This window comes from Canis lupus, chromosome 11 (assembly GCF_011100685.1).
Source record: "Canis lupus familiaris isolate Mischka breed German Shepherd chromosome 11, alternate assembly UU_Cfam_GSD_1.0, whole genome shotgun sequence".
Lineage (NCBI taxonomy): Eukaryota > Metazoa > Chordata > Mammalia > Carnivora > Canidae > Canis > Canis lupus.
The window spans coordinates 56,228,787-56,244,237 of NC_049232.1; the positions used below are offsets into that span (position 1 = coordinate 56,228,787).

General features: G+C 48.8%; 1 protein-coding gene across 1 annotated transcript in view; it reads right to left on the reverse strand.

Annotated features, from left to right (window-relative positions):
- The window catches only part of ANKS6 (ankyrin repeat and sterile alpha motif domain containing 6), a 50,436-nt gene extending 48,216 nt beyond the window's left edge, over nucleotides 1–2,220 (reverse strand). The window contains exon 1 of the mRNA XM_038552917.1: nucleotides 1,862–2,220. Within this exon, the coding sequence (XP_038408845.1) occupies nucleotides 1,862–2,220 (359 nt within the window). The remainder of the gene's footprint in view (nucleotides 1–1,861) is intronic.
- Nucleotides 2,221–15,451: the final 13,231 nt, after the last annotated feature.

Consider the following 15,451-nt stretch of genomic DNA (forward strand, 5'->3'; position numbering starts at 1 on the left):
GAACAGCTGCTGTGATTACCAATTAATTTTGGCAATTAACACTTGTGTTTAAAGACCGGGCAAAAACGCCTACCACCCAAAGCACTGGGCACAGAGGCCACACTCACTATCAGGTAGAGAAATGGAGAGAGCAGGAGAACAAAAGAGGCCAAGGGTGAAGTTGGGGCCAAAGCAAACACCATGCAACCTGTCCCTTTAGCATTTGGCCAATTTGGAGAGTAGCTTCCCTGTGGCCGACACTAAGGGGAAACAGTCGGTTACAAGATTGGTGGCCGAGAGCACAGGCTGAGAGCACAGGCTCTGGGGTCACCCACCTCAGTGTGAATGTGACTCTGCCATAGTATGAGTTGTGTGGCCTTGGGCAAGTTAACTCTCTGAGCCTCAATTCCTCATCTGTAAAATGGGGATGACGACAGTACCTACACGTCCTGAGGTTTCTGCAGATTGAATGAGTTACCTCACTTAAAGCACTTAGCACCGTGCTGGACACAAAAAGTGCTCAATAAAGCTTATCATGTCCAGAAGAGGAAAAAACATGAATGTAACCATTCCTGCTACTAAAACATCCACCAGAGACCAAACTGAGGAGTGGGTGGGGCCTGAAAAGATGGCCAACAGGGGTGAGTGACTTTACTGTACACCGGAGTTCCTTCCCACCAGGGCTTCAAGTCCTGTTCGCCCTGCTTCCTGAATACATCTCGAACACCTCACTGCTCTCCCACGGCTGTCTCTGCTCGGGTCCAGGCTACCATCACTTCTCCCTAGACTGCTGCTAACCAGGCTCTCCGACTCTAGCCCATCCCTCCAATCCGTCCTCACACTGCAGTGAAAGTGATCTTTCTTTCCAAAACATAAATCTGATTGTGTCGCTCACTCTGCCTAGAACCATCTATTACTCCCCAATGCCCTTAGGATAGCACATCCTTCTCAGCCCAGCCACATGGCATCTGCCTTCCTCTCCAGGGGAGGCTCATCTCCCACTACTTCTAGCCCTCTCCTAGTACTGATCACGGTTCTAGCAGTCCTACCAATGCCTTACGTTCACTTTTGCTTCCAAACCTTTGCATGGGCCTCCTATCACCCCATTCCCACCTCCCACTTCTTCTGTCCTGGTTAATTCCTATAGAGTCTCAACCTGAATAAATGCATCCTCCTTACCAAAAACCTTCCTCCACTTCCCCAAACTGGGTCTGCCCTGTCCAGAGCTCCCCGCACTTTCCCCACTCATTGAGCCCTATCTCTTTGGCCTGCCCACGCGTGCGCGAGCTGCTGTCGGTGGGACTCCCCGGATCCAGCAGGGTCCCCCTCTCTTAGGCTAGGGAGAGGAGTAGGTAGGTTCTTAGGAAACCTAGGTTGCAAGAAGGCATGAATGAACACCCCTAAGATCATGTGTCTCTAAGATTCTATTCGACGAGGTCTTCAGATTGTTTCTCGAAAGGCCCACTGTTCGTAGGATTCTGATTTTAGGGCAGCCCGGGTGGCTCAGCTGCTTAGCACCGCCTTCAGCCCAGGGCCTGATCCTGGAGACCTGGGATCGAGTCCCACGTTGGGCTCCTGCATGGAGCCTGCTTCTCCCTCTGCCTGTCTCTCTCTCTCTATCTCTTTCTCTCTCTCTCTGTCTCATGAATAAATAAAATCTTTAAAAAAAAAAAAAGATTCTGGTTTTATCATTAAAAAGCGCTTCCACTTCTTCTAGGATCCCGAGCTGCTCCAAGTTCACCAGTCCAGCTCTCTCGAACGAGTCCCAGACTCTTTAGCTCCCGGGGCGTCTGCGGGAGGGGCTCCGGGCGGGGCGGCCACCTGAGCCCGCTCGCCCCGGGGTCGGCCCGACGCCAGCCCTGGGGGCCCGACCCGAGCTCACCTGGCTGCCTGCATGAGCGCGCTCCAGCCGTAGTGGTTGCGGCTGTTGACCGAGGCGCCGCGGCGCAGCAAGAAGCGCACAAGCGGCTCGTGGCCCCCGGCCGCGGCGAACTGCAGCGCCGTGTTGCCCGCCTCGTCCGAGCAGTCCACGGGCACCGGCGCCCCGGCCGCCGCCGCCGCCCCGGGCCCGGGCCCGGCCGCCTCGGCCCCCGCGGGCTCCGCGCCCGCCTCGGGCTCCGCGCTGCGCTCCGCCGGCTCCGCCGCCCCCGGCTCCAGCAGCCGCCGCGCCGTCTCCGTGTCGCCCTGGTCGCAGGCGCGCAGCAGCAGCTGGAAGGCCGGGGGCAGCCCGCCCTCGCCCATCGCGGCCCGCGGCCCGCGCCCGTCCGCCCGGCCCGCCGCGCCGGCTCCGCCCCCGGATACCGCGCGCCAGCGCCCCCTTCCGCCCGCCGCCCGCGCGCCTACTGCGTGCCGGGAGCGCGGGGAGGTGGGGGGAGCCGGGGCCGCGCGTCTACTGTGTGCCGGGAGCGCGGGGAGGTGGGGGGGGGAGCCGGGGCCGCGCGTCTACTGTGTGCCTGGAGCGCGGGGAGGTGGGGCGGGGGGAGCCGGGGCCGCGCGTCTACTGTGTGCCGGGAGCGCGGGGAGGTGGGGGGGGGGGGGGAGCCGGGGCCGCGCGTCTACTGTGTGCCTGGAGCGCGGGGAGGTGGGGCGGGGGGAGCCGGGGCCGCGCGTCTACTGTGTGCCGGGAGCGCGGGGAGGTGGGGGGAGCCGGGGCCGCGCGTCTACTGTGTGCCGGGAGCGCGGGGAGGTGGGGGGGGGGGGGGGGAGCCGGGGCCGCGCGTCTACTGTGTGCCTGGAGCGCGGGGAGGTGGGGGGGGAGCCGGGACCGCGCGTCTACTGTGTGCCGGGAGCGCGCCGGGTGGGGGGCGAGCCGGGGCCGCGCTCCTACTGTGTGCCGGGCGCGCGCGATGGGGCGGGGGGAGCCGGGGCCGCGCGCCTACTGTGTGCCGTGCGGGGGGGGGGGGGGCGCCGCGGTCCTACTGCGTGCTGGGCGCGCGGGGGTGGGGGGCTGGCCCGCGCCCCTACTGTGTGCCTACTGTGTGCCGGGCGCGCGCAGGGCCCGGGGCCGCGCTCTTGTGTGCCTACTGTGTGCGGGGCACGCGCGGGGGCCAGGGCCGCGCCCCTACTGTGTGCCGGGCGCGCGTGGGAGCCGCGCCCCTACTGTGTGCCGGGCGCGCGCCAGGGCCGGGGCCACGCGTCCTCGCCGCGCGTGGAGGGACCGCGAGTTCCGGCGGCGGGTGCGCCTCTGCGGGTGCGGCCCTGCCCGGCTGCTCCGGGGACTTCTGCCGGGCGCGGAGGTCGGAGGTCGGGGCGGCTGCTCTAGCCCGCTCGCGCTGGGAGCTCAGAGCCCCCGGGTCTGGGTCCGCCGGCGCCTGCGCTTCGCTGCGGCTTCCCAAATAGTGGTTGGCTGAAGTGAGGCTAGGGTGGTCCACCCTGTACCCCACACTCCCCGCCCCCCGCCCCGGGACGTCCTGCGGGGCCTTCACCTGAGGATTGAGGCTACAAGCGCCTCCTGTGCCTCTCGCTTTTCACCGCTGATTCTTGAATCAGCTCCCTCTGGGACGTTGCCACAAATGCAGATTTCCTGACCCTACCCCACACCTACGGGATCAGAAATTATATTGGGGGAGAGGGGGCGGCACCTGTATTTTAACAAGCCTCCCCTCAACCCCCCCTCCCCCGTGATTCTGATACCTACTGAAGTTTGAGACCTGTGTTTGATCCTCGCAGCATACTGTCAGCCACCAACCAGGGCTCAGGTGACCACCCCCAATTTACAGAGGAGACACCTGAGCTTAAGGGAGACTGAGGCACATGACACCCTCCAGGAGCGCTGTGACTGGGACCCTGGTCTTCCGACATCCAATCCAATGCTCTGGGCTCGACAAAAATTGGAGTGCCAACTATGCACACTGTTCTAGGTGCTGGAGAAGCTGGAGCTGACGGTAGAAAAAGACAAACTGTAAATACACAAACAAGTAACTTGAGTGCTATTGAAACAATAAATTAGAGCGTAAGTCCAAGTAAATCGGATAGAGGATGGGATGTTATAATAGGGTGGGTAGAGGTGTCGCTGAGAATGTGACACTTGTAGAGAGATCCAAGGAAATTGAAAAATGGAGCCATGGTGACATTTGGGGGAGAGTGCAATCCAGGCAGGGGGAACAATAACTTCTAACAAGAGCAGCCCTGTTTGCAAACGCCTACACCGCCTGCTCATTGTGATAACATTAACATTCTGATATGGGGTAACCCGTTTCCAGAGACTCTGAGCTGTGGTCTGAAAGCCTAGCAGAAGGCCAGATGTGCAGGGTACATAATGTGTAAATGACTAAGTCCTGTACACATAGAATTATAACACAGATCAACACTTGATGAGGGCCAGAAAAAGGGTCATGGCATTGGCCCATCAGAGAAGGTGGTAATACCCTTAGGATCTGGGTGGGCCAGCAGGACTGGAAGAAAAAGTCTTCTAAGCAAAAGTTTAAAGATGAGAAGTCTCGAAAGTACACAGGGCTCACATTGCTGAGGGCTTCAGTGCCAGGATGACTGTGGGATTTATTCTGAGAGTAATGAGGAGCCGTGGAAAGTGAGCAGGGAGGGACAGGGCTAGAGCTAATCACGTAGGCCAAGTGTCTGAGGTGGTACATGCTCGCTCACTCGCTTCCAGATTTGGCTCCATCCACAGCAGAGGTGAGGATGATTTCCTTTCGAAGGTCGAATGAATACATTTGTTTCTGTGATAATCCTGAATAACCTCATCCTTTTATTCTATTTATTCAGGTATCTTTTTACTAACTAGTTATTTCATTATAAAGTTCTATGTGTGGTAAAATGTAAATTCCAACGGTACAGAGGGCATAAGACAAAAGTAAAAAGCCCCTTTCCAACTCTTCCCACTTTCCTAGTGCTCCTCCCCATAGGTAATATTCACATTTGTCTCATCTTTCCAAGGATATTTCACACGTATACAAACATGTATACGTACATATAGGCATCGATCAACCGTCTTGATGGCAAGCTGTAGAAATTAACCCTCTGGATAATTTTTTTTTAATTTTTTTTTTTATTTATTCATGATAGGCACACAGTGAGAGAGAGAGAGAGGCAGAGACACAGGCAGAGGGAGAAGCAGGCTCCACGCACCGGGAGCCCGACGCGGGACTCGATCCCGGATCTCCAGGATCGCGCCCTGGGCCAAAGGCAGGCGCCAAACCGCTGCGCCACCCAGGGATCCCCCCTCTGGATAATTTAAGTAGAAAGGGGATTTAATACCAGGTTCTTTTTGTAGCTCACAGATCCCATGAGGGCCAATCTTGGAAGCCCCACAACCAAGAACGATGCTTCACATCATGCCATGGCTGCTCCCTATACCAGGATGAAGTCTGCACAGGCCCTTTCTGGAATTACCAGCTCCAGAATTACAATCTCCAGCCTGAGATTAGAGCATGTCAATGGCTCAGCCTGGGTCCTGTGTTTTGCCTGATAAAATGGGAGGCTGAGAAAGTGCATTTCTGGCATTTTCAGCATGTATAGCCGGAGGTAGGCTCTAGTATAGGTGCCCTAGAAGGTAGGAGACTCTCCTGGATAGGAAGGGGTTTCAGATGCTGGGCGGCCAAAAAGAATAACAAAGTCTACCACAGAGACACCTGGGTGACTCAGCGGTTAGGCATCTGCCTTCTGCTCAGGGTGTGTTCCTGGGGTCCTGGGATGAGTCCCACATCGGGCTCCCAGCAGGGAGCCTGCTTCTCCCTCTGCCTGTGTCTCTGCCTCTCTCTCTATCTCTCATGAATGGAAGAATAAAATATTTTTTAAAAAATGTCTACTACAAATATTCCCTTAAGAGCGAATATCTGCTGTTACACCTGCCCTGCTTCTCCCACTCCGGAAGAAATGTCCTCTTTCTTTTAGGGAGCCTCCCTACCCACTCTGTAAGAATGATTCAGTGGTTAGCATATGCCCAAGCCTACCCTGATTGCTTCAGCCCAGGATTTTTTTTGCTAAAGCAGTTGGGAACAAGACCTCTCTGCTGAGGTTGTCAGCTGTCAGGATGTCCAGATGTTGTAAGCCATGCTGGTGTTTGCTCTGCCACCACTTGAAGACAGTCTGCCTGGGAATGAAGCTACTGCACAGGAAAGCAGAAATAAGTGATGGAAAGAGATGGGAGTTGGAAAATCCTCGCCACTCCCCCTGCCACTGTACCCTTCTTTTTGTTTGGTTCGTTTAGAGGCAGGGTTGTCATCCCCTGCAATCTCTGCCTTAACAAATGCATATTTTACTTTTTGAATGAATGAATTCATACTATGCAGACTATTCAGAATCTTGCTTTTTAAAAAAATTTAACAAATGGCTTGGGCAACTTTCCATAGGTAGGTGAATATGAATACAGATCTAATGTATCCTTTTTAGTGGTAGCATGTAACACCATTAAGAAGATGTACCATAATTTATTTAATCATTTTTAAATGATGCACAGTTACCTTGTTTCCAGTGCTCTGCTTGTTATAAAAAATCTTGCGCTGACAGTGCTTACAGCAGTCAGGGTCCCAGCAGGAGACAGATGGTACACTTGGCTGAAGAAATGAGGAACATTTATTAAAGGACTAATTACAGAACTGCGGGCAGAGTTTACTAAGTGCCCCAAGAACTGGTGCAGTCGTCCAAAGCTGCTAACAGTAGGGAGCCATTGCCACCCCAGGCCTGAAGGAGGAAGGAAGGGAACAGTTACTGAAATTCTGTAAGAGAGAAAATGGAGAGATCTAGCTGATAGGAGTTAGGACCTGGGGTAGAGAGACGCAGCCAACCTACAATAACCCCGTAGGGGGGATCCCTGGGTGGCGCAGCGGTTTGGCGCCTGCCTTTGGCCCAGGGCGCGATCCTGGAGACCCTGGATCGAGTCCCACGTCAGGCTCCCGGTGCATGGAGCCTGCTTCTCCCTCTGCTTGTGTCTCTGCCTCTCTCTCTCTCTCTGTGACTATCATAAATAAAAAAAAAAAAAAAAAAAATAACCTCGTAGGGAACAGTCCCCAGAGGAATAAAATCTTTTGCCCTCACCCTCCTCCTGCCCTCTAGTGCTCCTCCTTGGCTGAACCCAACTGTTACCCAGAGAGAGGTTGGAGCCTGCTGCTATGATCCCCACAGTCATCAGATGAGAGAGATCCAGTGGTGCATATACTTATTCCAGCACCTTGCTGCTCAAAATGTGGTCTTTGGACCAGCAGCCTCCGTACCACCTGAAAGCTTCTTAAAAACATGGCATCTTACATCCACCCCAGACCTTTTGAACCAGATGGTGTTGGCACATCAACCTGATCCCCAGATAATTCACATGCACATAGGTTTTGAAGCATGGATCCAGCACATCTTTGTACATAAATCTCTTATGCAAGTGTATCTGTAGTCTTATTATGTATGAACTCTCTTCCAGTAGTTTTTCATTGATCCCTGTGTTGGTTTGGGTCCTCTGAGAACCAAATGCCAAGGTGGGTTTGTTTGTCTTTTACCTAAGAGAAATGCTTGGATAAAGGAGGAAGAAGGAGGAAAAGGAAAGGAGGGCCTTCAGACCTTAATGCAGATGCTACAACTGGGAGAGGGGAATGGGAGAGGCTGGGGTAGGATGGCTCCAGAGTGCTCTGCAGTTTTGGAAATGTCTTGGCCAAGCCAATGGGGAGTCCCCAGGTAAAGATGGCCTACTAGGGTGTCTTGCATCAGACAGTAGCAGTTGGGTTCTTGTACCACCCATGCTTAAGTCACTGGCTGAGAGAAACCAGGGGAAACATAGCCTCAGCAAGAACTTCATAAAGGATTGGAAGGCATAGCAGCTGGAGGCTCTATCAGCTGTGCTCCCCCCAGCAGGTTCTCTTGAAGGGTGATCTGAGGCGTGCACCTCCATCACCAACACAGTCCTCATCCAATCAACGCTTATTGAGTGCCTTCTGTGCACTAGGCATTGTGTGTGTGATGGCATATTAGGGATGATAGGGATGGCCCCTGGATCCCAGGGAATTCCACATGATTGCAGAGCGGATAGTTTATGAGCTTTCACTGTCAATTCAGAAGAAGGTGTCTCAATTTGGAGGTATCACTGACAGCTTCATGAGAGAGCTTGGCCACCAGTTGGGCAGAAAGACTGGGCAAGATCTGGGTAGTGGTAGGAAAAGTGAGGGAGCAGGGGTACTGAATTCCAGAGATCTGTGCAGTGGATTAGAGAGGAGGTAGGAAGGGCCAGGAAGTAAAATAATCTCTAGAGTATTTATTTACTTTTAAATGTCTAATTTGTTTTCCCTAATATGACAATAATGTTCGTTGAGAAGAATTCCAATGTTGTGCAAATATAGAATGCGAGCACCTTGAGATCAATGATACATAGGTGGTAAGTAATTAAATAATATTTGAAAAAAATGAATAAGTTGAATGAAAAGGAAAGTCCCACAGAATCTCATTCACCAGAAATAAATATAATAGTTAATAGTTTGGTGAATATTTCTTTAGAGATTTTTCCTTTATATATGTTAACATATTTTATTAACATAGGATCATACCATCTATACAGTTCTATAGCTTGCTTTTCTTGACTTACTGCATCTTAAACACATTTGTATGTTGAACACCTAGAATTAGTGTTATTCTTGTTAGGGATACTGTGGTATATTAGTGTATGAATGTGCAATACTTTATTTTATAATCTCGTATTAATGGGCATTTGGGTTATTAACAACTTCTTGCTTTTATACACAATACAGCAATAAGCTTCCTGTAAGCCCATCTCTTGAGCACTTGTGAATCTATTTCTGTTGATGTGACATGTAGAATCAAAAGGATATTAACATGGTCTCACTCATATGTGGAATATAAGAAATAGTGAAAGGGACCATAAGGAAAGGGGGGGAAACTGAGTGGGGGAAAATTAAAGAGGAAGACAAAGCATGAGAGACTCCTAACTCTGGGAAACAAAGGGTTGCAGAAGGGGAGGTGGGTGGTGGGGATGGGGTAAGTGGGTGATGGGCACTAAGGAGGGCACTTGATGGGATGAGCACGGGGTGTTATGCTATATATTGGCAAATTGAATTTAAATAAAATTCTTGAAAAAGCAAAAAACAAAAGGATATGAACATTAACACTTCTTTTTTTAAAAAAATATTTTATTTATTTATTCATGACAGACACAGAGAGAGGCAGAGACACAGGAGAAGCAGGCTCCATGCAGGGAGCCCGACCGAATCTCCAGGATCACACCCTGGGCCAAGGGTGGCCCTAAACCGCTGGGCCACCAGAGCTGCCCGAACATTAACACTTCTAATAAATGTTGCCTAATTGCTTTCTAAAAGGTTATACCAGTTTGCATTCCTACCAACAGTGTTAGGAATATACAGCCTGTTTATTCACATCCTTGCCAACACTGGAATGAATAACCTTTTAAATCTTTGTCAATCTGATAAGTGAAAAAATATTTCAGAGTAAGTTTAATTTGCATTCATTTTAAATAGAGAAATTGAACACATGGTGATACGTTTCTAGACCATTTTCATTTCTTTATTGGGGGAACTGTCTATTTAAATCATTCAGCCATTTTTATTTCTGTTCTTTTTATTTCCCTGTTGCTTTGTTGGATAAATGCCATCTGCGAATATCTCTTTCTGATTTGTCTTTTGTCTCTTGAGTTTATATTATTTTGGGCCTTACAGAATACTAAGATTTTTATGTAGTCAACTTTATATATCTTTTCTACAATGGTCTCTGGGATTTTTCATCCAATACTTGTTGGATTTTTTTTATTATTTTATTTTAACATCTTTAGATCATTTGGAATTCGTTTTGGTGTAGGGTGTGAGGTTGGGATGTAAGTTTATTTTTTTCCAAATGGCTATCAAGTTGCCCTAATCATTGATTGAATCAGCCATCTTTGCTCCACCAATGTTTGAAACACCACATCTACCGTACATCAGGTTAAACTCTAAAAGGGATGTAATGACCCCTTTGAAGGGAGCTAATACAACAAATCACAAGTGCCTTCTAGAGAAGTCTGCTTGTTGGTTGAACAGCTGATGAAATGATATGGTGTAGCCAAAAAAACAAATAAGCTCTCCAAAAGAACAACAAACCCAAGGAAAGGAAAGATACTCAATTTGGGAAGTGGAGCAAAAAGAATTAAGGTCCCAGCTGAATTGGCTGTCTGTGGGTGCCAGCTTGTCACTGTTGACCACCCCTAGTACTTTACCTGTACTAACAAGCTGTACTATTTCCAATTGCTCCCAGGTGGTTCCAGTGCTGCTGGTCTATGGACCACTCTTTGAATGGCAAAGTGCTGGACCCCTTCCGTTTGCCCTTCCAGAAATTCTTCCCACCCTGCTTTGAGCCTGGGGAGGCTGGCTGTGTGGACTACATCACTCAGTCCTCCCAAAATCCTACTTGTGAGGTGCTATTTTTATTACCACCATTTTACAGATGAGCAAACTGAGTCAAGAGAGGTTAAGTGACTTGCATAGGGTCACAGAGCAATGTGATGGGGCTGAGGTATGATGTCAGGCAAGGGAGCTGTGAAGTTGTGCGTCTACACATGAAGCTAAGTTGCCTTTTGATCTCATAGCAGTCTACCAGTAAATCCTGTGTGGTGGAAAATCCTGAATTCAGAATCAAGGGGCCTGGACTCAGATCATTGCTCTGCCACTGCCATGTCCTTCAGCCCTGGCTAAAATCATCTCCCCTCCCTGAGCCAAAACTTCCTTTTCTGTCTACCTTGCAATGTTGTCAGGACAGTGAAATGAGATGGGACATGATGAATAAGGTCTGGTGTTTTACGACACACACAGATGCTCAGTAAATGACAGCTCTTACTATGAGCTGGGACTTGAACCCGTGTTGTGTCAGGCCCATCACTTCCTTCTCTGCAGCCGAGCTTGTATTAGGAAGCATTCCAATTTGGTAAGGTGATCCAAGACATTATGAGTTGTAATCCTTGTCTGTTTTCTAATCTGACCGCAGATCTTAATTGTGTTGAGCGTCTGGACGGAGTCCAGAAGGCACAGCTCCAGGCCTTTCCTCTCACACCTGCCTTCTAGTACCAACTGGCAGACTCTGTCCCATGGGTGGAATCACCTCCTACCAGTTGGTGTCTGCAGCAGGTTGTCCTACGTGGGAGCTGCTTTGTAGGTTCACTCTAAGCCCATTCTCCTCCAGCTGGTGGGCAGGCCACTTTCCTCCAGGGCAGCTATGAATCTACAAGGGCAGCAGGTGAGATCATACCTGTACCTGAGACACCAGATTATTGGAGGGCCCTTTCCCTACTCTGTGTCTCAGGCTCCCCATCCATAAAATGAAAGCATTGGACCAGATTTATGCCTCTTAACTTTTTTTGGCTGTGGTCGTCTTGAGAATAGAGAATATTTGATAAAAAAAAGCTTTGGAAGTAGCTTCCCAGGATGTTAAAAATTAAAAAACAAAAAAACAGCTTATTCATTGCCCTGAGCTGGGAACTAGCAAAGGGAGTTCCACGTTAACCTAAAATATGATTTCAAATCCCTGATATCACTTTAACATTCAGATATCCATGTAAACATTACTTTCTCAGAGGGGCCTTTCTAAAATCCTCAACTAATCTGTTATAAGCCCTTTTAGCACCTGTAATTCCTCTTCAACATGCTAACCACAACTCTAGAAGGTTACCTTTTTAATACCTGTCTATTCCATTGCATTCTAAGCACCATGATGTCAAAAATCTCTCTTGTGACAAAGACTCTCTTCTTGATCAAACCCTAGCCAGGCTCCTCTGAGCCCATTTCTCATCTAGGCCTCAAGCTTGGCCTATAAAGAGGAAAGACTCTGAACGCAGACGGTTTTATATACCTACCTGCTTTCATATTAAAGACTTAAACAGCAACAGAGTTTTTAACAGCTCAAGACTGAACTGGCAGCATGACCCCAGCCCCCCTTAAGTATCTGCTGGAAGAAGCTCACGGCTATCCAAAGAATTGACTGTTTATCATAGCCAACAGCTAACTGTCGGCCCCAACTACCCTTTCTTAGAGAGTTTAGTAAGAAGGGCTTACAATTATAAATCCTTTCTCTAGCCCTTTGAGACGTATGTGTATTTCCTATAAATCTAGAATGTCTTTTCCGAGGACTAAAAGCCTTTCCTTTACAAATGTAATCATTGGGAAGGATAGGGCCTCTTGCCTCCCAGGTTTTGCGTGAGAATAGAATCCTAACTTTGATACGTGCCAGCCACAGACACAGCTGGCATTATCAGCATTTACACTGATCATTCCTTTGTAATTTTTCACTTCCCTGACTCTATTTAGAATGTTCAGTCATTGTGTATAAATCAAAGTTGGATCAGTTAGTGCTGGGCCCTCTTCCCTACTGCAATAGTGCATTACTGATTAAGATCTGTCCTCATCACTTTAACTAGTATTTGGTTTTGTTTCTCTTTGAAACTTGCTCTTTATAGCATGCCTAGACCCTAGCATGGTGCCTGGCACATAGTGGATGATTAATAAATATTTCCTGAATTAAAAAACTGTTTACTAGGGGCGCCTGGGTGGCTCAGTTGTTGAGTGTCTGCCTTTGGCTCAGGTCGTGATCCTGGGGTCTTAGGATCAAGTCCCTCATCGGGCTTCCTGCAGGGAGCCTGCTTCTCCCTCTGCCTTCTCCTCTGCCTGTGTCTCTACCTCTCTCTCTGTCTCTCATGAATAATAAATAAATAAATAAATAAATAAATAAATAAATAAATCCCATTGACTAAAATCATCCATTTGTTCTAGTTATCTATTGCTCAATAACAGACCATCCCCAAACTTCATGGTATAAAATGACAACTACCTTATATTGTACTCATGGATCCTGTGGGTCAAGAATTTGAAAAGGGCACCTCTGTTCTCCATTCCATGATGTCTGGGGTCACAGATGAGGTGACCTGAATGGCCAGGGTGACTTGAATGGCTAGGGTGCCACTTCCAAGATGGCTTCTTCACTCACCTGTTCGATGCCAGGACTGGCTGGGCCAGCAGAGGTTTGGGCACAACTGGATGATACCAATATAGTTGGACTTCTTCTCTGGAAGCTCAAGGCTCCAAGAACAGTGATCCTCTAAACAAGATGGAAGCTTCCTGGCTTCTTATTCCTAGCCAGTGAGGTCACAGAGCTTCACTTCTATCATAATCTAATGGTTGAAGCAGTTACAGGTATGCCCCAATTGGAGGCAAGGGAGTGTCAAATAATTTGCAGCCTTGTTTTAAAACCAGCCACACATCTGACATCTGTCAGAGCCAGATTTGGGAGGAATTCTTATGCAGTTTATCCTGCATATCACTTGCGATTAGATTTGGCTGGATGGGACAGAAACCCCATAAAAACAGTGGCTCAAACAAGACTGAAGCTTCTTTCTCCCTCACACACGCAAAGCCTGGAAGGAGCCCATCAGGACTGGTTCACTGTCCACAATGTTAGGGACCTGGGTTCCTTCTGGTCTGTTGTTTCACCACCCTCCTTGCATGACTTTGACCTCATGACCTGAGGTGGTTGCTTGAACTCTAGTCTTCATATCCACAGTCCAGCCAGCAGGAAGAGGGAAGGTAAGGAAGTTTCCTTTAAGGACATTGCTCAGAAGCACCAACCCCACTTACAGCCCATTGGCTGCACGCTCAGTCCCGTGGCCATGCCCTGCCTGCAAACGAGGCTGGAGATTCTAGTCTTTATGTTTGAAGACCATGGGCCCAGAGGGACAAACAAAAACCCATGATTCTACTGTTAAGGAAGGAGAGGAGAATGGGTGTTGGCAGACATCCACCTGTGTCTGCCACACCTTTACTCTGTTTTATTTCCTGTTCTGCCACTGACCTGCTGTGGCTTGAGTGGCACAATTCATTTGGTGTTGTTACAGGTTCTTCTGGTCATTGGGAAGGAGGGTGCTATAATCTAAGAAGGAAGCTCAAAGCATTAAGCAGATAAAAGTGTCAACACTCTGGTTTTAAGGAAGGGAACTGGAGCCCCACCCAACCAGCCTTTTTTTTTTTTTTTTTTTTTTTTTTTTTAACCTTCCTGGGTGGTCCCCTGGGGTTTCTAGGAGCAGACTTTTGAAAATTCCCATATTGGGTTACCACCCAGGCCCTTCCAACAAGACCTGAAGAATTTATGTTCGTTACATTTTGGGAGTAACTCCTCCCTGCACTTCACCAGGTTGTGCCTTCCATCAGATACCTCTCTGGGGAATTCAAACAAATGCCTACGGAAGGGAGCAGGGGACACAAAAGCAGCCATTAATTGAGTGCTTTCTCTGTGTCTGATACTATACTAAGCTCTGTGATCATGAAGTGACCACAGCCTGTACTCTAAGTCCCTTACTTTTTGTTGTTGTTGTTGTTTGTTGTTGTTGTTGTTGTTGTTGTTGTTGTTGTTACAGGCTATGGTTAAATTAAACACGATCCAGCATACCAAGCATTGTAACAAAGTATGATGGTGTTACCGATTGAATTGAGTCCCCCAACAAGATATGTTGAAGTCCTAAGTCTTGGTACCCAGGAATGTGACCTTATTTGGAAATAGGGTCTTTACAGACATAATTAAGTTAAGATGAGGTCATTAGAGTGGGCCCAAATCCAATTTGACTGGTGTCCTTAGAAGAAGAATAGAAGACACATAGAGACAGATGCACATCAGAAGAATGACAATGGGGGGATCCCTGGGTGGCGCAGCGGTTTAGCGCCTGCCTTTGGCCCAGGGCGCGATCCTGGAGACCCAGGATCGAATCCCACGTCAGGCTCCCGGTGCATGGAGCCTGCTTCTCCCTCTGCCTGTGTCTCTGCCTCTCTCTCTCTCTCTCTCTGTGTGACTATCATAAATAAATGAAAAAAAAAATTAAAAAAAGAAGAATGACAATGGTGGCAGAGATTGGAGTGATGCATGCATAAACCAAGCAATGGCAAAGATTTCAAGCAACACCAGAAACTAAGAGAAAAGTATGGAATGCAATCCCCCCTAGAGCCTTCCAAGAAGGCATGGCCTTGCTGGTAGGACAGATTGATTTTAGACTTCTAGCCTCCAGAACTGAAAGGGAATACAGCCACCCAGATTGTGGTACTTTGTTATGGCCACCCTGGGAAACTAATAGAGATGGTCAGTTTGATGCGTCAGCTTAGCTAGGCTTTAATCCCCAGTGTGTTGGATCAAACACTAACCTAGATGTTGCCATGAAGATATTTTGCAGGTATAACTGACGTCTGTAATCAGTTGATGTTAACTAATGGAAATTATCTATATGGGCCTGACCCAATCAGTTGAAAGGCCTTAACAGCAGAACTGAGACTGCCTTAGAAAAGAAGAAATTCTGCCCATGGACTGCAGATTCAGCTCACGCAGATTCTTGCTTCACTTCCTGATGGCCTGCCCTACAGATTTTGGACTTGCTTAGCCAGCCCGGGCAATTGTGTAAGTCAATTCCTTTCTATAAATCTCTTAACATATTTCCTCCTGGTTCTGTTTCTCTGGTGGAACCCATACACACAAGGATGATGAAATCTTGAAACGTACTTGCCTATAA